We start from the raw sequence: 24,599 nt of genomic DNA on the forward strand, positions 1-24,599 counted from the left end.
TCCAACGTGAGATCGTTAGATATCCTTGCGGAATTACTGTCAGCGATGCCTGTGCAAGGAACTCTCAGAATATAAAATTCGGCAAAAATCGTACAGTACAGATTTTTTGATGCGATTTAGCTTGAATTAACGCTGAAAGTGTCCGCTTTAAAATGGCGTAAATTGGGTTAAAAACTAATGGAGGGAATTATATGAAAAATTGATAAATCTCGACCGATGACATGGTGGAAAATGCATTGATTCTATAGGGAGGATTCAAGTCTGATTTAAGTCATGTTTCTGTTAATATTTCTTAATGTTATTTAGCTTAAATTAAACATTATAGGGTCTACTTTAAGATATGTTATATAGGATTAAAAAAGAATCGCGAATTTATTTTGAGAAATTCAAAAATCTCGACAACTTACCAAAAGTGTAAACCTAGCAGTAGGGGATGAAAATTCAAAACAATTTTAAATTAGGTTCTAGTGGAACTTTTTTTAATGTTACTTAGCTTAAATTAAAGGTGAAAGTGTCTACTTTAAAATATGCTAAATTGGATTACAAAATAATCATGAATTCATTTTTAAAAATTCAGAAATCTCGACACCTTGCTGAAAGTGTAAACGTATTTGTTGGGAATGAAATTTCAGGACAATATTAAATTAGGTTCCAATAACCCTACTTCAATACTACTCAGCTTAAATTAAAGGCAAAGGCATCTACTCTTCAAACTCAAAGGGGCTCTACAAAATCATGCGAAACAGACGTGGATTCGAGGAGCCAGCGTCAACCCTTCCTGTCCTTTCGAATCGATTTATCGATATCGCTTCGAGCACGTGATCGCGACTTCCGGCATCGCGAGACTCCATCGCATACGAATCGGTCTCGAGGAACAAACCTTTTTCCTGGTGTAATCGAGCGCGACGAAGAACGGCGTCTCGCCTACGTCGACGTGAAACGTCGCGTAAATGACCTCCACCTCGGCGACGTCCACCATCTTTCTGAGCGCGGCGTAATTGCACTGGCAACAATTGTCCTCGACGACGGTCGCGTCGTCCTGATGGCGGCCGCACGGGAAACAGCCGCATCGTAATCTGCGGGACAAGATTCCGGCGCTGTTATCACACGGACAATCCTTCGCGTTCCCCCCTCCGAGAAATTCATCCACCCTCGCGCCAATCATTTCGAGCATCTCGAACATCCGACTTCGAATCACGGGTTCAACGCACGGACTATGTGAAGAAATGCCGTCCAACAAGAGAACAAATCTTTAGTCACTCCTATATAATACTTTGTACGTCATTGTTTAGTTGAAAATATTATATTATTTATTTTTGATCATTTAGGCTCTAGGAATTTTTTAATGCAGAAGCAGAGGATTTAATTCAATTTTAATCTAAGCGGAGGATATTTAATAAATTTAGAGAATTTAATAAATTAATAGAGTTTAATTTGACTGAAAATTAGTTTATTTTTATTAAAATTTTATTGGAGCGAATCTGATCAATTTTAATTCTTAATTTCATTTTAATTCTATTCTAATTTTATTTCAATTTTATTTTTATTTAATTTTAATGCTATTTTTACTTTCTTTTATTTTAACTTTATTTTCATTTTAATTTGATTTAAATTTGATTTTAATTTCAGTTCAATTTTTATTTTTATTCTATTCTAATACGATTTTTATTGTAGTACGAAATGTCGGAAAGAAGGGAACGTCTTTGTCGAAATACAATGGTAGATTCGTGACGATAATAACGCAGAAAAATGGGAACATCGTGGCATAAACTAGTGTCACATGGAGTGCTACTTAAACCCGAGCGAAATCGAACAGGAGAATTTATCGGGCACGCGTGCATCTGAATTTCGTCTGACTAATGTGTCCGGCCGTGACTAGCTGTTTCTACTTGCTGCAGTAGCGGCGGCGGCCACCGCTGCGGCACAATTTTTCATCGGTTTAAACCGTTCCACCGTTCCTCGATATTATTAATTTTGCATGGGATTTTCGGAGAAACAACAATAACAACGCGGCTTTTCCATCTCGAATAATATTAAACGACGCGCCAAACGAGAAAATCATCGTCGATTCGGAAATATTCCGGGCTAAAAATTATTTATTTATTTCGGGAATAATTCTGCCGAGAATTCATTGCCTCGAATATTTTTCAATATTCCGACTGATAATTCGAATGTTTTTCAATATGTTCCCTGTGAAAATTACTCCGCGAAATATTTTGTCTCCTATGCTTTTTATACAATTTGTATCGTTAATTTTCGTTGTTAATTTTCGTCGTTAATTTTACTGAATATTTTCTCTCTTTTTTTTATTGTTATTATTCAAACTAGAACTTGAATGGAAAATAGGAAAAGAGAAATTGTAATCTAATAAATTATTAAGTTAACAAATTAATAAACTAATAAACAAATAAGCTAGGATAACAGAATATAAAAATGGTAACAGTAAAAATTTATTTGGGGTTGCAATAGTTGTTTGTTAAATTATATAGATAATTGATAAATTATATAGATTGTTATTAGGCTGTATCGTTAATTTATGTTTTATTCTAAACTGTGCAAATGTGAAATTTTGACCAAGAAGGTTGTTTACACTAAAATGTATTAATTTCAGATCGAAGTAGCTGACTGAAAATTCTTAAAATTATTTATGCAATTTTGTCAGCCTATCTTAAAAATATATACTTAATTTAAATTTATATAAATTTATAATCATAACCAAAAAGCATTCAAAAGCAACAAAAAACCAATATAAATTATTCATGCGACATTATTACCCCTATTTTAAATTTACATTTCATTTCAATGTACAATCCTGGCCAAAAATTTTTTCTGCTACAAAAAGCATTAATTACAGAACAAAATAGCCGTCCAAAAAATTTCCCAAAATTATTTACGTAGCCTCGCGAGATTGTCTGGCAAATCCCTGGTTCGCTTTAATCAGCAAAATTACGAGCGTCGTCAAAGAATTTGCATGTTGCATCGCAACGCCGGGCACTCGGCGCCGGATAGACAAGGGAACACGACGAAATCATCGACGACGACGACACACCTGCGCTCTGGGGTGAACGATTACCTTGCGCACAACTGGCAGAGGCCGGAGGACTGATTAACGAGGAACATGGGCCAGCCATAAGCGGCGAGGGCGAAGTGCATGTAGTGAATGGCGGATTGGAAGTGGCCGAGATCGCCGTCCTCGGTCAAGGACAGGAACTTGGTGCGCGGCGTGACCGGCACGCCGGACAGAAACTCGTACGTGTCGTTCTTTCGTTGTCGTACGATCAGCTCCCGTTCGATCTTCTGGAATTTCCTGAGCAATACGAGACCGGCCACGACGTCCGATGGCACCACGTCCAGGTCGCGGAAGAAGTCGCTGAGCAGCCTGGCGATGTCCGCGAACGAGTTCTGTAAACAAGAGAGATACAACGATTTCTTTATCGTCTCGATTTCAAACGAAAATTGCGACGTCGCGCTTACCCGACTCCTGTCAGAATTACCCATGCAGCAGAACAACACTCTGCACCTGTTGTCCCAGCTGTCCTGGTACGCGCGGATCACCTTCCTGCAACGGGTAAACTGCGATTGTTTCGAGCTGCCTGCAGCCGGACTGCAGACGTCCGCGTGCAGTTTTCGGGGGTAAATTTAGGAGAGTTGGTTTCAAAGGACGTTTTTTTTGGATCTCTCTTTACTCCATTCTCGAGGATATAATGTCTTACTACAGGTACATACGTCATGCGATACTAATTTTTCGAGATATTATACAGGGGAGTCAAGAAGTAGTGTTTCAGAGTGGCTAGAAATGTTCCTGAGACGATTTCAAGCAACTTTCTCCTTTGCGAAATTTTTCTGCGACGCTTAGTTTAGGAGTTATCAACGAAAAAGTAAGTAGAGTTAGAGAGCTAGCGCGGCTGACGCCCCGCCCAGCCGTCATTGAGTAGTTACCGCGTGACCACGAGCGTGGCGCGGCACTGGCCGCGAGGCGGAGCGTCGGTAATACTCGCTCTCTCATTGGGCCTCGTTTTTCGCTTATAACTCGTGAACGGAGCATTGGAGAAAATTTTTGCAAAGGAGAAAGTTATTTTAAATTATCTCCGGGATCTTTTCATGCAGTTAGAAAAATTACAAAAAAATTGTTTAAAAAATTGATCGATTTAATTGTAAATTAAAAACCTAAAACAGACTAAAAGCCTAAAGCTATTATTATTACTGTTATAAATGTCATAGACTTAAGCAAGATGGCATTTTATATTAACTATTAATTTATAATAATAATAAGAGTACTAGTCGATTCTAATTTGATTTTTTCCAATTGATTTATAATAGAAATTTTTACGTAGGTGATAGCTATAGTATCTGAACGAAATCGATCAATTTTCAGCGGCGAAGTCCGAAAAGTTCAGTTTAATTAGAAGATGCCGCAGCTGTTAATGAAAACGGGCAGGGAGTTCAGCGTGGTATTTCCGCGATCATTCGTTACTGTCGCATTCTACGGCCGCGATATTGATATCGATTGCATCGTCTACCCGTAGATATTCTATCTATTACAGTCACGCGGACAAGAAATTTAATCAGAATCGCGTCGATATTAACAATAATCGTCCGTGAAAAGAATATCGGCGAAGCTCGGCAAAAATGTTCTGTAACAAAAAATGTAACACGGAACGCAAACCAGTAAATACAGTTTAATAATTTCCAGACACTATGAAACAATTAAAATGAAAAGACAATACATACAAAATAGATGAAAAATCACGAAGGAATATCTAGAAAAATGTTTAAAAATTAATAACTGTTTTCTAAAACATTTAACAATCAATTCTAAAATTAATAAAGTCTTTTAAATACAAAATAATATTATTTTAAAATTAGTAAATAAAAATATATTATTATTTTTAAATTAATAAATAAAAATATATTATTTAAAAATTAATAAATAAAAATATATTAACTTCCTAATTTATTTAAGAAAAAAGAAAAGGGAGAATAGTTATATTGTTATTCAACTATATATTGTTATTCAACTCTTATTTATTTTTTTTATTTTTTAATTAAAGAAGACAATGTTTATTTCGCTTAAAAATTGACGGTTTGAGAAACAAAATAATATTTAATATTATGCCCAGGTTATTGTTAAATTGGAATTGTTATAGTGCACAGGGAAGAGTTGCTTAAATGTGGTAACATTTTGTGATCGTAGAGCGAAAGTGTAAGTGGAATAGGACAACTACAAGTCAGACACAGCACGAGGATAAGTGGAATATCTCTGCAGTTACCTTTGTCGCCAGTTTCTCTTTCTGCTGCCGCTACGGTTGTAATGCAATTTCGCGCACCTTGATTCGGCCTCCCTCATGCTGCGCTGATACTTCTTCATTTTCACCCAGGATCTACCAGCGGCGTCGTACGTGCACCATACGGTCACCATCACGAACGCCAGCACGCACCAATTCGATACTACTAAACCTGTTATGCGTAAAGTTTATTCCAGAATCGTTCCAATTCCAAGGCACTGATTCTTTGTTTTAATTTGCCAGATTGGTAGAATGATCAAATACACTTTATTGTTGCATACTGTATTTTATCGCTTGTGCCATTGTTTTTTAAATTTAATGGGAGAATTAATAATAGAATTAATTTCGGGGTAGTTTTAGTCCTGGCGAATATTTTATGGCGAGTGCATATTTGTTCTTAAAGATATTTAAGTGGAGATATAGTGGATATTTTAGTTATAGAAAAATGATATTCATTTTTAGATTGTTATGGTTGGGCACTGTCTACACTGTATTTTACTCTAATGAATTTTGTGATGAAATATTATATTACAAAGTTTAAGTATAAATCTACACAGATATTATCACAAAAATTGAAATAGCAAAATACATATATTTTATCACAAAGTTCAATTACAAATATACAAATATTTTACCACAAAAATGATAGCAGAAAAGTGTATTTACTTTATCACAAAAATTGAAGCATCAAAATATATATATTTTATCACAAAAATTGAAGCAGAAAGCTACTGATATTTTATCACAAAAGTTGAAGCAAAAAAACCCACATTTAACCACAAAAATTGAACTACAAAACTAAACATACTTTCAATTAATTCAAGCAATATCTATACACCTCTGCTTCTCAGTAACATTTTAATTAAAATCTAGAGTACATTCATAAAACTCCAAACACCCATAACAATAAGAAACGACGTCACAATTAAAACTCTTTCCACATTAACCGAAACTGCATTAGGATTTCTCAGAAACCGTAATAATCAGCCAAACGGAAGTTCCATTGAACGAACGTAGTTCGCCGGGACCGATATTAAGAAAGCGCGATTTGCAGGTGCAATTAGATACGAAGCGAGAGAAAGTTTCGGCGTAGCATAAATTCGAGTCGTAAAGAATTTCTCGCCGGCGGGGGAATCGTTTCCGTTTAATGCCGGGGCGCGAGAAGGAAAAACGCGGGTTGAACGGGTTGAACGGGTTTTCGCGAGTGCTCGCGAAAAGTTCCACTTACCTAACATTACTTCTCTGACTTGGTCGACCGGACAGGTCTGGTAATAGTGTGTTAACCACGTCACACCTGCGCACAGCCATCCCGTCTCCACCAGCATCAGAACTGAAATAAAGTTTCACGGGAAACCGTACAGACCGGAAACGTGCACAATTTCAAGTTTCGAGACGTCTTTGCATACGGGGCTGCCCGTGAATTCGTGTCGGACGAAGAACAACCAAAGAGTCTTTCTAGTTAATAATTAGTTAGAATCTTTCATGAAAATAAAGTTTTAATTTTACAAAATTTAGAAGAGATTTTATTAAATTCTTCGGTAGAATGATTGATTCACGATTTCACGAACACCCTGTATATTTATATATTACTGCATATTTAAATAGTACTTATCGATTACGTTATTCGTTGTGCACACATTTATTTATTCATTCATGAATTGTAGTGATAGATGGATAACATTTGAGAATGATGGATAATTTTAGAAACACCCTGTATATAATATTTGTCGATTATGATATTTTTTATTGGCTATATTTATTTATTCAACCGAAAGCCATAATAGTAAGTAGACAAAATTTATAATAAGTGTTTGATTAATTTTTCTGTGATGGTCAGAGTGGTGTATAATTTTAGAAACATCCTGTATATAATGTTCACAAAATTCGAGTACAAAATTACTACTACTTGATTACAAAATTCAAGTATAAAATTACTACTACTATTATTTGATCACAAAGTTTATGATCAAAAGTACTACTACTTGCATCCTACTAATGCACCCATTTTACCACAAATTTCGAGTACAAAAGTGCTACTATTTTATCACAAGGACTCAAATACCAAAATACTACTATTTGCTCACAAATTAAACATTTAAAAGTACTACTACTTCATTACAAAAACAAAGTACATTAGTACATGTAGTTCACCACAAACTTCGGGTACAAAAATACCACTATTCGATCAGAAATTTATTATACAAAAGTACTACCATTTTGTCACAAAGTTCTAGTACTAAAGCACTACAATTTTATCACAAAGATCAACTATTAAAACATCACTGATTGACAGCAAAATTGCATTACAAAAGTACTACTATGTGATCACAAAATTGAACTACAATTAATCACACAAATTATCTCCTGCCACACCCTGCTTACATAAAATGAATCAACGACCCGAAGCCCCAATTCCAAAACGTATTACTCTCTCCGGAACCACTTCCCAAATGTTTGATAAACCCTTCTATCAAACACCGAAATTTAAACCGCGGAGAAGCGGCCGGCGGGCGAAAACAATCGTCTACGATTCGTCTTTGGTAAAAGGAAATAAATACGAACGGAAGTGGCTGGCAGCGGCAAGTACATCGACAGGGCTCAACAGTTCTCGCACGGTTTTTCCTGGTACTCGATGCGCGCTGAACTAACACACCGGCCGGTGCACGGGGAAAAAAGAAATCGTCGAAAGAGGTGTGCACCGTGTGTGTGTGTGTGTTCGTGTGAACGGATAAACATTATTACTTCACCGGCCTGCCTTCATAGACCGCGCGAGAAAGGAAAGCTTGCCAAGAATAGACTTGCCGTTGCCGAATTGAAATCACTCCGAGGTGCTTCCTTTTTGCCGTCGCGGGGATAGAAGAGCATTTCAATTTGAAGATCTTGCTGCCAGATAAGGCGAGGTAAACGCGTTAATACCAGTTTTAAAGGGACGTCTATCGATTCTGTGGCGAGAGTAAAACGTTCAGATTTCTGTTGGGTTAGGTTAACTGTACCTGTTCAGTGAGAGAGATTAAGTACGAAAGTAGAATTATTTTATGGAAAAGTTCAGGGATAAATGTACGATTATTTGATCATAAAATTGGAGTATTATACCAAAGTTGTGACTAACAACAAATACTAGTATTTGGTCACAATAATCAAATACGTGAGTACAAGTACATTGGTGTAAGAGTTGATGTACAAAAGTACTACTGTTTTATCACAAAGTTCAAGTAAAGTAGTGCACCAATTTGACCACAAAATTCAAGTATTGTTGGAAACGGGATCGTACCTTAAGGGTACCCGTTGTTTTCGTTGCGATACGAGGCTTTATGGAAGACAAAGGCGAGGGTTGACCGTCTCCCGAGCGAGCCTACCGCGACTCGTTCTTCTATGTGCGATCTTCTATGTCGGACAGTAAACACGCGTTCAATCGTTTATCTGGTAATATGTATATCCACGTGTGTAGTAATTCTTTTTCTGCGATCCTCCACCTCTTAGTTAATAAACAACAAGTATAAAAGTGCTACTATTTACTCACAAGAATATAGTATAAAAGTACTATTATTTCATCACAAAATTTCAGTACAAAGGTACTACTATTTAATCATAATGAGCCAATGTAAAAGTAGTACTATATCAACACAAAAATCAACTACAAGAATACAACTATTTTATCAGATAATATAAGTACATATGTGTACTTATTTTATCAGAAAGCTTAAATACGAAAGTACTACTGTTAGATCACCAAATTCAAGTTCAATAGAGCTATTATTTCACTATAAAGATCAAATTCAGAAGTACTACTGTTACTTCACAATGTTCCAGTTCGAAAGTGCTACTATTTCGTGACAAAGTTGAAGTACAAAAGTACTACTATTTCATTACAAAATATTACTACTTCTATGCAAATTTGAGCTATAAAAGTACTACTATTTAATGGCAATATTCAAGTAGAAAAGTACTACTATTTGATCGCAAAGTTCCAGTACAAAATTACTACTATTCCAACACAAAAACCAAGTACATTAGTATACCTGTTTGACCACAAACTTCGTGTACAAAAGTATTACTATTTGATCACAAATTTAAAGTACAACAGTGCTACTATTTTATCACAAAGACTGAAGTACGACAGTTCTACTATTTCATCACAAAGTCCAAGGACATTAGTGTACTTATTTCATCACAATCTTCGAATACAAAAGTACTACTATTTCATGACAAAGACAAGGTAAATTAGTACACCCATTTCATCACAAATTTCAAGTATAAAACTACTACTATTATATCACAAAATTTAATTACAATAGTACTACTATTTGACCACAAAGATCAAGCATAAAAGTATTACTATTTGACCACACCTATCAAGTACAATAGTACCACTATTTGGCCACAAAGAAAAAATACCACTATATCATCGCAAACTAAAAAATATCATAGAGCACCGATTTCATGATAACGTTCAAGTACAAAATCACCTCCCGTGCCTCTATCGCAACGACGCCAACGATAACGCGAGTCGCAAAGATCGATGTAAATGGTCCAGCGATAAAAGACAACGGGGCCTGCTTTCAGTCCGGTTCGTTATCCGCGTATCAAGCGTTACGTTTTTACGATGTCGTAGACATTAAAGTGCTTGGCAATATAGCATCGCGTCGTGTGTCGTCCAAGAAACGGCTTCCAGCCGTCTGTTCCATCGAAAGACACATACATCGCGGCGTATTAACGGTTTTGGAAAGGATCCAACGCCCGACCGTGTTTCGACGCCCGGACAGGGAATTGTGTGTTGCGCACCAAGGAAGAATTTCATGGAGATTCCGGTCACGTACGGCTGATTGGTCGGATGCGTGCGGAGCGCGCCAGGCCACCACCGACGTTGCACCACCTACACTCTTCGGCTCCTTTGTTCGATCCGGCCCGTCTGATTTCAACAGACGCCGACAATGAGCCACCGTTCGAACAGAAATGTTGGGGACGGACGGTTCGACATTCGAAATAAAATTACGAGCTGTATCGGACGGATTCGCGGGGGGAGACTCGAGACGGAAGAATCTCAGATTCGGAGAGCTAGTTCCTAGTTCCAGGACTGAAAGATAACGAGGAGCTAAATTTCTCGACAGCTGGATCGCAGAGGTTAAAAGAGAATTATCCTTAAACTGCGGAAGATTACAAGGATCCAAACTTTGGGACACCTAGATCCAGAGTCTCAAATTGGAGAACGTTCCTGAATTCAAAGACCTACGAGATGGTCAGATTCGCGAAGCGAGGATTTAAACTCTGTAATAGGTAGGCGGATTAAAATTAAACATCGCCAGTTCTCGAGGATCGAAGTCAAGAAACAGGGAAATTGTAGGAGGATCAGACTTAAATTCGAGGATCCTAGTTGTGGATCTCGCTGAACGTTTAAATTAAAAGTCACGCTTAGAGGATTCGGGCTAAAGAACCCTCGTATGCAGTGGTTGGAGTTAGAGGACACTCCGTTAGACCCCAAGGAGCCAGGCTGAAGAACACTCGGCTGTCAGAGCCAGGGATTCAAATTAGAGGACGCTCGCGCGGCGACGAAGCGATTGCTCTACGAAGATAAAGACAGGACTCGAGGAGCTAGGGCACTCTAACGAATCAAAGTATCGATCGAAAGAATTGATCGCTTCAATCGCAAGAGTAGGATCGAAGACTGATCTCCGATCAAGTTTCTAAGTCACGTGTCCTTTGTGTGCTGTAATTCGAGTAGCGGAATAATTATTTCGCGTTCCGCAGACGCGTTGATACGTACCCGGTTAATTAGGTCGAACCTATTTCCCGCGAGTCAGAGACAGCATCAACGGCAGCCCCTAAGCGTGTCACGGCTTTGCGACGAAACTATCAACGGCGCCGCGGTCCGAAGAAAGCGCTGTCGATACGTTGAATCGTTATCCGGCGAGACGGCACGGCATTTACGTCGACGCGCTTTTCCTTTCGGCCAACAACTGCCAGCTCATCGATGACAAAAAATGTCCGGTTGTCCGTTCTGCAACGGCGATCGACCTAAATGTTTTTCCGGACAGTCGCTCTCATTCGGTCGGCGCGATGTTCGTGACAACGCCAGGATACGACAGGAGGTGAAATAGCACTTCGTTTTACTTTACTTGAACTTTGTGATAGGATAGGGATACTTTTGTACTGGAACATTGTGATCAAATAGTAGTACTTTTGTACTTGAACTTTGTGATGAAGTAGTAGTACTTTTGTACTTGAATTTTGTGACAAAATAGTAGTAATTTTATACTTGAATTTTGTGATCAAGTAGTAGTACTTTTGTGTTTGAATTTTGTGATTAAATAGTGATACTTTTATACTTGTTCTTTGTGATCAAATAGTAGTGCTTTTGATTTCATTTTCGTGATGAATTCCAGTACCTTTGTATTTCAACTTTGTAATCAATTATTAGTACTTTTATACTAGATCTTTGTGATCAAATAGTGGCTATATTGTACTTGAACTTTGTAATCAGATAGTAATACTCTTATATTTTAATTTTGTGATAAAAGAGTAGTATTTTTGCACTTAGATTTTGTGATAAAATAGTATCACTTTTGTAGTTTAACTTTGGTATCAAGTACCAGTGTTTTTGTAGTTGATCTTTGTGATAAAATAGTAGTACTTCTACACTTGAATTTTGTAACGAAATTAGAGTACTTCTCTGCTTTTACTTTGTGATACAACATGAATACGTTTTTACTTCAACTTCACAAACATTTAATAATATCTGTCTACTTCAACATTGTGATCGAATAGTTGTACTTCTAATTTTGAACTATAAACTATCCAGTACTTATACAACTTATACAACACCCTGCTAATAACCTTCAAATACCCTCCAAATCTCATTTCTCTCTAAAACAACATCCAAAGAACCTCCCTTTTCGCCAAACATTTCCAATTTCGCTTAACTGTTTCCTCTGAACAGTAAACCAGCACGACATTGGTGCACCGATAGAGTTGCAGGGTAAAAAAAATGGTGCACATTACCGGCAAAGTTTCTGGCTCTTGCCAACGCAATCAAGTAACCCGGGCTGTGTGTTCCACGAAGTGGCGAGCCCGGTCGAGCACATAAAAGGAGCCGCGTAACAAAAGAACTCGCTACTGCAGCGGCAACCCGTGGTATCACGAAAGTTCGAGGACCCCTAAATCTCCGGAAGGATGTCGCCCCGAACTACTTTCGCCTATTTAAGATCGTCCCTGCCGGGGGGGGGGGGGGGGGGGAGACATCCAACGCGGTCCAAACGGGCATCGACGTTCATGGTGCTAGATTCGCGTGCAAATTGCGGAGATCGTCCTCTGAGATAAAAATTGAATTCCCGTCGAATGCCGGGGATCGCTCTCCTCTGGAAATCGTGCTTTCCAAGCCATGAAAAATTCAAAGCTCCCCGCAGCTAGTTGAACCCTTTAACTTAAAAGCCCGAAGAGTCGGACGGTTCGAAACCCGGGGAGCTTAAAACTAACTTCTCGTGCGTCGTCCCCGTGGTAGCTCCCCGGGGGACTTCTTCGAACTGCGGAGATCTAATCGCGAAGACGTTCAGAGCTGAGCTGCATTTTTCCGAAGGTGTCTCCCGGCATTCAAAATTGTAGAACTTCCCAAAGGATTGCGACGGAGCGATGGAACCTTTTTTAAATTCAAGATAAAACGTCGTAGAACAGAGGAAAAATATAGCGCTGGGTTGATCATGCCACTGTGATCTTGGATAATTTATCGAAGATTGCACAGACTCGAAAACAGGTTTAGGAGTCTCTAGGTAGGAGGGCAATTTTCATAATTATTTTCCATGGTTAAAGGTTATGATTTTATTTGTCCTAATATTTTTGTATGATAGTGCAAAGCTTTGTCTTTGATTTAAAAAATATTTCATTCGTTTATGTTAATCCTGTCAAAAGTTATGGAATAATATCTCTTCGCAAGAGAATACAGGTTTGGGAGCCTCGAAGGAGAAAGGCAATTTTCATAATTATTTTTAAGGTTAGAACTTACGATTTTATTTGTCTTGTTATTTTTGTAAGATAGTGCAAAGCTTTGGCTTTGATATAAAAAATAGTTCACCCGTTTATATTAATTCTGTCAAAAGTTATGAAATAATATATCCCCATTTTTTTCATAAACGATACAGTATCTGCTATATTACATGATCAGCTGATTTAATCGTCAGGACATGAACGTTCCTATATTAAAATACTGTAAATTATTAATTAATTAATAGTACTCTTATTGTTTGTAACTGGACATGTCTGATATTTTTCTGTTGCAATTATACACAATTAAAAATCTTTAAACAACGTCAAATGCAATTGCACGTGTTTCGGATGCTTTCGGACATGTTCGACTATATTGCAATCATGGCAGTTCGAATTCACGACGAAATCTAGAAACAACCGCGCCACGTGGCAAAGTATAGTAACAGCATAGTACAGTAACAATGGAACTGCTAAAGAGGCGTGAAATCGGAACGACAGCTCGAAGAGTCGAGCGATCGGCCAACCGATCCAGTGCTCGCGGGGCCCGTTTTATTCCCATTGTTTCGACAGTCGGGCACGCCGTTTACGCAGACACCGGTGAGAAGGCTTTTACCTCGAGCGGATCACTCTGTTCTGGTCAGTAAGCTTCGATCCACTGTTCCGTGGATTTCAGAGACAGGTCTCTCGCAGCCGAATTATTTCCGAGCCGAAAATTCAACCGATGCATTCAATCGCAATCGATTTATGCTCGCCACCCTCGCCGCTTCCCCTCCTCTTCGCGATTAGGTCCGTCGGGGTATCTTTCACGGGGCAAGATTGCCATTGTATCGGAACGATTCCGGACATCTTTAATCGGCGCCGACTAATTCAGTAGGGGATTAACGAGACTTATTGGCCGGGATCGGGAAGCGCGCGCGGTCGAATGTCGAGAGGATAGGATCTGTTGTGTAATCTAGTCGCAGTCCGGCCAAAATTAATTTCGAGGACCCGCTCCGAACATGATCATCGCGATGCTTATGCTATAGATTGGTGGAAATTGGAGTTACACAGTATAGTATATACCGTATAGTATAGTATAGTATAGTATAGTATAGCATAGTATAGTATAGAATAGTATAGTATAGTAATAGCGTAGCAATTGCAAAAAGTACACATAATTGGTAAATTGATATTAAGGAGAGGTTAGATATTTTTAGGTTAAAAGAAACTTTTGTTTTGCATTTTCTGAATTTATATGGCATATTAACCAAAATTAATGAAATTTTATTATGTTTCTATAGATTTAGGTTATTAAATTATCCTGTAGAGTAATTGTTTCTATCGTATTATACTCAGGTAGTATGGAGAGGTCTTAAAGATGTCTTAAAGACGTCTATTTTAGGGCGTGAGGCGTTCAGACCTAAAATGGATTTAAAATGGACGTTTTTAAGACGTCTTAAAGCTGTTCATTTTAGGGCACAAAATGTACAGTCCGAAAATTGACCTAAAATGGCCTTAAAGAGCTTAAATAAAATTGACTTAAAGACCTTTAATTTACGGCATAAGACGCTCAAACCTAAAGGCTTAAAGACGTCCATTTTAGGGCGTAAGACGTCTAAGACCTAAATGGTCCTGAAATGGAAGTCTTAAAGACGTCTTAAGTATTCCCATTTTAAGCCGTAAGACGTCCAGACTTACAATACACGTCTTAAAGACGTATTAAAGGCGTAAGACTTTGAGACATAAAATAAAAGTTTTAAAGACGTCTTAAGAATGTCCATTTTTAGGCCGTAAGACGTCCACACTTAAATAGTACCTAAAATGGGTATCCTAAATTCATTTCAAAGGCATAACACGTTCAATCTTAAAATAAATCTAAAATGTACGTCTTAAAGACGTCTTAAAGATGTCCACTTTAGGTCATAAGATGTTGAGACCTAAACTATACCTATATAAGAGAGCTTATTAATATTCCCCCCCGGTCTCGTAGGCGGCCACGGGAAGATTGGTAGGAAGGGTCGACGGGGAGAAAGAAGTGGCCACCCGTCGCCGTCGTCGTCGTCGACGCTAACGAACCCCGCGGCCCCGCCGCCTACGAATCAATTTTGATTCCCTTCGGCATGATTATTGACGGCCGCCGAGAGAGAATCTTTGATGGCCGCGGTAATCTTTGATTAGCCACGTAATCGCCGGGTCGCATAATGAAATTCGTTAGTGGACGGCCGACGCGATCACAGGACTCTTGTAGAAACGTCGCGGCAGCTGGACGAATATCTCGGGGGTTACTTTTGCCCCATAGAACGGCGTTCTTGACGATTTACGTAATATTTCGATTTTTGTAACAGCAGCCAAAAATCAAAAATTTGCTAGTTTTTGGTTTTTGATGGTATCATTTGATAATTTATAATTATAGTGAAAGATAGAAGTAACTCAGATTTAATTTATTATATAATTATAGCATAAAGTAGAAGGAACTCAGGTTTAATTTATAATTATAGCGTAAAGTAGAAGGAACTTAGGATTAAACTATGTAAGCCAGACGTAACTCAGGCTTAACATATAATTATAATTTATTTTAGATTTAAGCCAGATTTATCCTATGAATATAGGGTAAGCTATATATAATATATTCAGACTTAACCTATAATTATTTTTGTAACCTATAATTTAATCTAGACTTAACTAAAACTGAAACTATAATTATAGTGAAAGACAGACGTAACTCAGACTTAACATTTAATTATAATTTATTCCAGATGAAAGTCAGCCTTATCCTATAATTATAAGATGAGCTTTAAATGATTCAAATTTAACCTAAAATTATAATTTAGTCTAGACTCAACTTAAACTGAAATTGCAATTATAGTGCAAGCCAGAAGTAACTCAGATTTAACATTTAATTATAATTTATTCCAGATGGAAGTCAGACTTATCCTATTATAGGATAATCTATATATAATTCAGACTTAACCTATAATTGTAATTTAATCTAGGCTCAACTAAAACTGAAATTATAATAATAGTGAGAGACTGAAATAAGTCAGATTTAACATATAGATATAATTAGACCTGAACATAACTCAGACTTAAAATATAATTACAGTATAACTGATTTTCATCTGCTCAGGTTAATTAACCCTTTGCGCTAAGATTCGACGTTTTATTAGGGTTAATCTGGATCTCAGGGTTAATTAGGTTATATCTGTTGTGATTTCGTTCTATCAATTGCCTTTTAATTCATTTAATTACAATTCTAGACCTCAAAGTATTAAATAAAGTTCAGATAATCTCCAAACAAGACTTTTTAAGCTCAGTCAAACTTTTGCTTTCCATAACCAGTTAACTGTAATCGACTCGTCATGGAGAAGTGGCAAAATTTTGTGTATTGACGAGTATACTCGTTATGCGTATAAATCAGTGACCATTAGCTATTTAAATTGCAATTTTTGAGAAAAACAAAACATATTCTGAAATTTCAAGATGTTTAGAATATTTTGAGGCTATGCCGGAATAAAACAAACAAATAGAAAATATAAACAGTTTGAGATGATGTCATGTGTGCCCGTATGCACTGGTTGAAAAAGTTTACCAGTTCGCATAATGAATTTATTTATGTGCGATGATAATGGTTTTTTAGATGTTAATCTAAAAGGGGCAAAGGCAAAAGTCAAGAAGTGGATTTATAAACTAGAAAGCTAACTCGTGAGCAGTGCAGCAACTTTGAATTTTCGGTGATCTTGATCTTTATCTTGCTGCATCAACCCCCAAAAAGTGTGTGTCAGTGCATATCTTACCAAGTGTCGGCGGTTCTTATCAAATAAATACAATGCGGCGTAAGAATTTCAAGTGCGTAAATATTATTTTTATAGAATAAAACCATCTTTTTCATCCAATATCTTACCAGCGCAACTTACTCTGTGATTGACGAACATACTCGTCGTGGCTCGATTCTGGCGACACAAAACTGTGCGCACTTTTAAATGAGGGCGCCACAGTTAACTGGTGAACGGTTGCATTTAGGCGTGTTCGATTCATCTAATTAACTTAGACATAACCAGAGTTTCTAATTCTAACCTATAAACACTTCGCAGCCCAATAAAACATTCCGCCACGTATACGGAAAATATGCCACCGCCGCAGTTCAGATTTCACCAAACAGGAATTCCTAATCCCGGAAGTGCCATAATTACCAGAGGGGTCTCGTCGCCACCCCCTAAGAGCCGTACAGTCTCGCGCGAAATGTTAAACACACTTGCCGGCATATTTTTGAGCCGCGTCTCGCTGGAAATTAGATTCCTTAAAATTAGATTGCTCGAAATGAAACATCCACAGTCCAATTATGCGTGTTCGCGACGAAAGCTGCTTTCACCCAGCCTAATTTTCCCGCTCGCGCATCGCGGCGACTTTCTGTTTATTGTCCGCAGTCTCTTTCTCTCTGGTCTTTGCCAACGAAGAAACGAATTTCGCAAAATTAGGTGAAACTATAGCGATTCTATCTCGTAAATCTCGGCGCGTTTATTTTACAATAGTTGCCGCGACGAATTTTTGTTCGCCGAATGTCTGATTTTATGGACTCGAATGTAATTTATCGGTGTTCCGACGTTTGTAAACCTGCGTCGCCGGTTACGAATCGCTTGGCGGAATTGCCGGGGAAACCCGAGTTATGCTTGTTAAGTCAACAAACTTGGTACGGCCGCGAACGGTTTAACTGCTGAGAGTGGCCGGAATTGGCTGTTTCTAAAAATATTAGCTGCGGATTAGCTTCGTCACGCGACACCGTTTTACTCGGAAATCGGCACGCGGGTTTTCAAACTTTTCAGTGTTTAACAATTGTTCAAGGTTGCCCGAATCACTGTTGTGCAATTCTATATAGAGAAATGGGTTGCGTGTTTGCTAGCTATTATCACGTTTCACGTGTAGACACGTTGAATGCTAAATTCTAGATATTATGTACTAATGTCGACTCTATCAATTTTTAGACAGGTGCTAATTTAGTTACGCTAGTTTGGATTAGGTTAGAAGTACAAGTTATGTCTGAAGTTATTTCTAACTTTAATTAAAGGTTAAGTCTAGGCCACATTTAGGTTAGATTATAATTGCAGGATAAGTCTGTGTTACTTCTAGAATCAATTATAATGAAATGTTAAGGTTATGTCTGGGCTACCTCTGACTTACGCTATAATTATATTTTAAGTCTAAGTTAGATTATACTTATAAGTTAGATATGACTTACTTCTGCCTTTCACTATAATTATAATTTCAGTTTAAGTTTAGTTTAAATTAAATTATAATTATAGGTTAGATCTGAGTTAGTTCTAGATTACCCAATAATCATAGAATAAGCCTGGGTTATGTCTAGTTTAGGTTATAATAATAGAGTAGTAATAGAGTAGTCTGTATTACATCTGGAAGAAATTATAATTAAATGTTAAGTCTGTGTTACATCTGACGTACACTATAATTATATTTTAAGTTTGAGTTATGTCCAGATTATATTGTAGTTATAGTTTAAATCTGAATTATCTCTAGTTTACACTATAATTATAGGTTAAGTCTTACAATTACATTTTAAGGTCTATACTATATCCAGGTTAGGTTATAGTTATAGTTTAAATTCGAGTTACCTCTAGTTTACCCTATAATTATATTAGTCTAGTAGGTTAAATCTAGTAATTATTTTTTTAAGTCTGTATTATATCCAAATTAGATTATAGTTATAGTATATTATATTAGATATTGGATTATATTTTAGTATAATCTAGTAATTATATTTTTAAGTCTATATTATATCCAAATTAAATTATAATTACAGTTTAAATCCCAGTTGTCTCTACTTTACTCTATAATTACACATTAAGTCTTGAGTTACTTCAAACTTACACTATAATTATAGACTAAGTCTGAATTAAGTTCTAAGTAAAATTTAACGCCGTATTAAACCTATACCAACAAAGAAAAATATTTCTCCAAAAATAGAAATAGAAAGATAAAAATCAAAAGAAAGGTATGCAAATTAATATTTACCCTTTCCACGACAGTTTTAGTTACAGTATTATCAACGGTACCATAATTTATAACTATAATTACAAACTAAGCCCGAATTAAGTTCTAAATAAATTTTATCTCTGTACCAAATCTATACCAAAAAAGAACCACTTCAAAAATAGAAATAAAAATATAAAAATCAAAAGAAAAACGTCCAAATTAATATTTATCCTCTCCGCGACAGTTTTAGCTACAGTATCATGAACAGTGCCATAACGTAGCCGGGAGAATCATCGAGCAGATAATTATATAAATCGGAAACTGGGGCTCGGCGTTACACGAGCGACACACAGGCCGGATAGTAGGGGGGCGTATTTCCTCCACAGTCGCGGAGGATCGATCAGATTTTTATCAGTTCTCACCCCCTTCCCCCCTTCCCCCCTTCCTATATAGACAGAAAATCGAGCGTCGTCAATCTCGGAACCTTTGCCCCGTCCTTTCGCGGTTATCCGATATATTTACGACATCGAGAAACCGTAGGGCGAGCCGGCACGAAAAAAAAGGGGTGGTTGCCGTTGAAAGTAGGTGTCCCGAAGTGTTGCAGTCCCTCCGGGGGGTGTTCGTTACTTAACCTGCCACCGGCGAGAACATAGTATTGCACGTTATGGCTGGTCCTGTACGATGAGAATCGCCCTGGCAACAATGAAAAAGTCGACTTCGAACACTGCAATTAATACTTTAATGGACTCTTGACAACTCATTTATTGCTGGATTGTGACAATTTATTAGGGTTTATTGAAATTAAGGTATAGTGTGTTTTAAGGCGAAAATAAATATTCATTCTTATATTAATATTATTCCTACCCTTATTATCATATTAAATTTTTCTCCACATTATTCAAATATGTTATAGAATTATTTTGATGAATATAGATTGGATATAGAAATAATATATAATATAATAATTAACCCCTTGCACTACCGCGAATCTCTGAAAATGCCGTGCCAAACTTGGCCATCGGAACGGTTGCGGGAGGTGCCGAACGGTGGAGCTCGAGTGGTACAATTTGAAAAACAATATCTTACGACTGAGTTACATAGTCGTTATTAGTCTTATACGGGGACATATAATCCCATTCAAGAGAACTAAGAATGGACCTGAGCTGACCCGAGATTAGGATCACAAGGCAGACTCGTGATATTTATGTTTTGGCACCAAATGTCGATAACGAGTCAGACTCGTGATATTTATGTTTGGCACCAAATATCGATAACGAATCAGACTCGTGATATTCATGTTTGGCACAAAACTTTCATCACGAGTCAGACTCGTCAAAGTATGGCAAGGGGTTAATACATAAGGTATAATAAAAGATATAATAAAACATAGAATAACGTAAAGGGATTTAATATAAAATTAAATTTCTAAATGGTGTTAATATAATTTGGGTATATAAGCAATTATAGTAATAAAAATAAATATAAGTAAATCATTTTAATAAATCAAAATTAACAGACAGATTAAATGATATATTCTGATTTAACTATGTATCTAAATAATATTAATATAACGTGAATAAATTAAGTAACATTAATAATAAAAATAATCAAGTAAAAATCATTCTAATAAATCGAAGTTAACATAATCTTGACCAGCTCATAACAAACGTGAAATTTGTCGTCTTGTAACAAACATAAGAAATTCTTTTGAACCTACGATTTGCATCTCGGAAACTATTTAATTAAAACAATGTTAACAGCCGCCTATTTTTTTTCCGCCTTTGATCCGAAATTCCTTTAAAACCCAGCAATCTTTTTTGTAAATCCGGCAAACACGCATATCACAAGCGCTCTGCAGACAACAATGGCGCCGCCTCTCTCGCCTACACACAATTAATATTTCTCTGGGACACACACACACACAGGCACACAGGCTTTTGGAATTCGAGTACGAAAAGGGTTCATTCTGTCGCGCGATTTAACGAATGGGTTAAGCGACGCGAGTGTATTCCGCGAAGCAGTTTCGCGCGCTTAAAGGCGCGAAAGAAGTTCTTTTTTTCTCTCTCTTTTTTTAACGCGACGATGAGACAGCTCCGTGTTTCCTTTGAATTAAAACGTCCTAGAGAAGAGCGCGAGAGAGAGCACAGTGGGACAAGTGAAAGTCGCACTTTTCCTTTTTAATCAGAGTGACCAGTTAAATTCTAAGATTACGCTGTTTTTGGAGATTAAACCCTTTCTTTCTCTAGACTCTTTCTCGAGATTAAACTCTTTTTGGAGATCATGCTCTTTTTGTAGGTGCTTCTTGAAAATTATTCTCTCTTTGAGGATTGCATTTTTTTTATGGATTATGCTCTTTTCAAAGAACTTGTGTTAGTTTTCCTTCGTGTTGTGAGACACGTGTACAGGAAATCATGAAAATAGTTTTTACAATTTTTGCTATGATTTTTAGGTTAGTTAGAGTTAGTTGGAGTTAGTTTTATAGGTTATGTTTAAGTTGGGGGCTAAGTTATTATTAATCGATTATTTTACCTTCACATTGTGAGATATGTGTACCAGAAATCACGAACGTTTTTAGAATTTTTACTACGTCTTTTAAGTGAAGCTAGTTTTATAGGTTATGTCTCCAAGGTGGGTCTAAGTTATTATTAATCAATTATTGTTCCTTTATATTGTGAGAAACGTGTACAGGAAATCATGAAAATAGTTTTTCAATTTTTGCAATGACTTTTAAGTGAAACTAGTTTTATAAGTTATGTTTAAATTGGGTCTAAATTATTATTAATCAATCATTGTTCCTTCGTATTGCAAGTCATGTGTCCAAGGAATCACAGAAGTAGTTTTTAGAATTTTTACTATGACTTTTAGGTGGAACTAGTTTTATAGGTTATGTCTAAGATGGGTCTAAGTTATTGTTAATAGATTATTGTTCCTTTACATTGTGAGACACGAGTCCAAGAAGTGGCAAAAATATTTTTTTGAATTTTTGCTACGTCTTTGAATTAGTTTTTAGGTTATGTCTGGGTTAGATCAGTTCTGTGATAGTGTTATAATTTTGCAAAACAGTCTTCTCAATATCTTGTCATAACTTTGACAATGTTATAACTTTCCAGAGCAGTCTTTTCAACGTCTTAAATACTGTAAGTATAATTTAGGTCTTGGTTAGGTCTGCATTAAGTCTGGTTAGGTCTTAGTTAGGTCTGTATTAAGTCTGGTTAAGTCTAAGTTAGGTCCAATTCAATTTTGTAATTTTTTAAAACAGTTGTCCAATTAGCAAGGATATTAACTATAAATATCATTTGCAATAATGCAAGATAATAATATAACTAATTAAATAAATAAAAATACAAAATCCACAGTCAATTGAAAACTATTAATAAAAAACTATTTCCCCTAAATGTTATACTATACCTAAAGTATAAAGTCCAATTGCCACATCAGAAATTCTCCAAAGAAAAAGCAAAATATTTCGACGCTTAAATTCTCTTCACCACCAATTCTTCGATTATTAAAAATCTACAGGGTGTCCCAAAAGTTCCACTCAATCAAAACGATTCCTAAGACAATTTCAAGCAACTTTTTCCTTTGCGAAAATTCAATATTCGGATTCGTTTACGAGTTATTCAAGAAAAACGTGGACCAATAATAAACAACCTCTGCTAGCGCTATGCAGTCCACTAGTTGCCACGCCCACATCACGCAGCCGACCCCGTCTCTCATTGGTCCACATTTTTCCTCAATAACTCGTAAACGAAGCCGCGTATAACATTTTCCTAAAGGAAAAAGTTGTTACAAATAACAAAAGGAATCAAACTATTGCGTTTCAAAAAATATTAAAATATTAATAACAATAATTGCAATTTCTGTGTCTTGCAATTATCACAGATAAGTTTTTTCTTTTATAAAATTCTCTGTAACCTCAAAATTCTCAGTTCTCCTCAGCAACCCTTAGTTTCTTTCTTATGACTTCTCCATTGTTTTTTGTAACACCATAAATATTTAATCTATGTGACATCGTGTCGTGGGACTTACAGAGTCGCACATATAGTACGTATTGCATCGGTGCCCTCGCCGCGGTGTCCAGTATGCTGCCCCTGGTGGACAGGAAGCATATGGAGAACTCGACCAGCATGGAGACGCCGAAGATCGCCAGGTAGCCGACGACGTACTCCCAGAGTAGTAGGACGCACGTGACGCTGCGATCCCACGTGAGGACGCCCAGCAGAACGCCCAGCACTATCACCCTGCAACAAAACCAGCGAGACACCGTCGTCAGAAAAAAAGAGGAAAACAGAGCCGGTTTTCAGTATTAAATTTGTTCAATATTTAGTCAATTAATTGTTAATTAATTTTATTTCACATAAATATTTACAGTATAATAACCGTGTAGCCATTTTTGTTAACTCAGATTTTAAATAGTTCTATAATTGATTTATAAAATATTGTCGACTTCCTTGAAAATTATTCAAGTATCCTAAAACAGTCGATTCAATTTAATTTACATAATTTTGTTTCTCGAAAATATTTATTCAATTGCTAATAAATTTTATTTTATTATTTAAATATTTACAGTATAGTAATCGTGTTTTAATAAGTCATTTTTGTTAACTCAGATTTTAAATAGTTTTATGGTTGATTGATAAAATATTGTCGACTTCCATAAATTTTTTGTTAACCAACAGGTGTTATAGAATTTAGGTTCAGTTATGGGGAGGATCACGTGGCACATATATTCCGGGAATATAACATTTTGTGGCGATGCTCTCGAGAGTCTTCGTCCGCGGTTTAAAAAAGCTTCTCAAAATCGATCGCGCTCTTCTTAAACTCGTGACATACAATACCGCTTTCCTTTATGGAAAATCGTCGACGATGTCGAGCACCTGAAACGAGTTTTCCCTTCAAACAGATTTCAAACAGATTAGATTTCGCGGAAGAACGTCTTTTGCTTGATTTAAGGGCGCAGGGCGCTTTAATATCGCGAGGAGTTTTTCATAAATAATCCACAGTGACTCCTGAAAGCCTAATCTAGGATTATCTTAGTCTATTTTTATAATATCGTGGTATTTATAATTTATAACGCGTTTATTGCTAGGCTTTCGAAGCGTGACGTCACAAGATGGCCGACCATCGGAGAATTTCTTTAATATATCGAGATTTAACTTTCCTATAGCAAAACTGAGAGAATAGAGACTTACCTAGGGCTTTTACAAAGAGGATAGCATATAGTTTTGTTTGGTTAATTGTTTATTTAATTTGTAAAGTGCAGTATTCTAAACTCCACCTCGAAATTCCAACAGTACTCGCTAGTGTCGCTAGTGTTCTTTTCGAAACAGCGATCCCATATGACCATGGTCAGTAATACAGACCTCCATGGGAAAT

At 36.8% G+C, this 24,599-nt stretch overlaps 1 protein-coding gene across 3 annotated transcripts in view; it reads right to left on the minus strand.

Annotated features, from left to right (window-relative positions):
* Inae (inactivation no afterpotential E) overlaps positions 1-24,599 on the minus strand; it is a 127,800-nt gene that overhangs the window by 23,941 nt on the left and 79,260 nt on the right. For all 3 annotated transcript variants that reach the window (XM_078194865.1, XM_078194863.1, XM_078194864.1), the window contains 6 exons: positions 23,253-23,464; positions 6,514-6,615; positions 5,271-5,457; positions 3,475-3,559; positions 3,074-3,402; positions 881-1,076 (listed from right to left, as the gene is read on the minus strand). In XM_078194865.1, coding sequence (XP_078050991.1) covers positions 881-1,076; positions 3,074-3,402; positions 3,475-3,559; positions 5,271-5,457; positions 6,514-6,615; positions 23,253-23,464 — 1,111 coding nt within the window. The remainder of the gene's footprint in view (positions 1-880; positions 1,077-3,073; positions 3,403-3,474; positions 3,560-5,270; positions 5,458-6,513; positions 6,616-23,252; positions 23,465-24,599) is intronic.

The sequence above is a fragment of the Augochlora pura genome, chromosome 11 (assembly GCF_028453695.1).
Source record: "Augochlora pura isolate Apur16 chromosome 11, APUR_v2.2.1, whole genome shotgun sequence".
In the NCBI taxonomy this organism is placed as follows: domain Eukaryota; kingdom Metazoa; phylum Arthropoda; class Insecta; order Hymenoptera; family Halictidae; genus Augochlora; species Augochlora pura.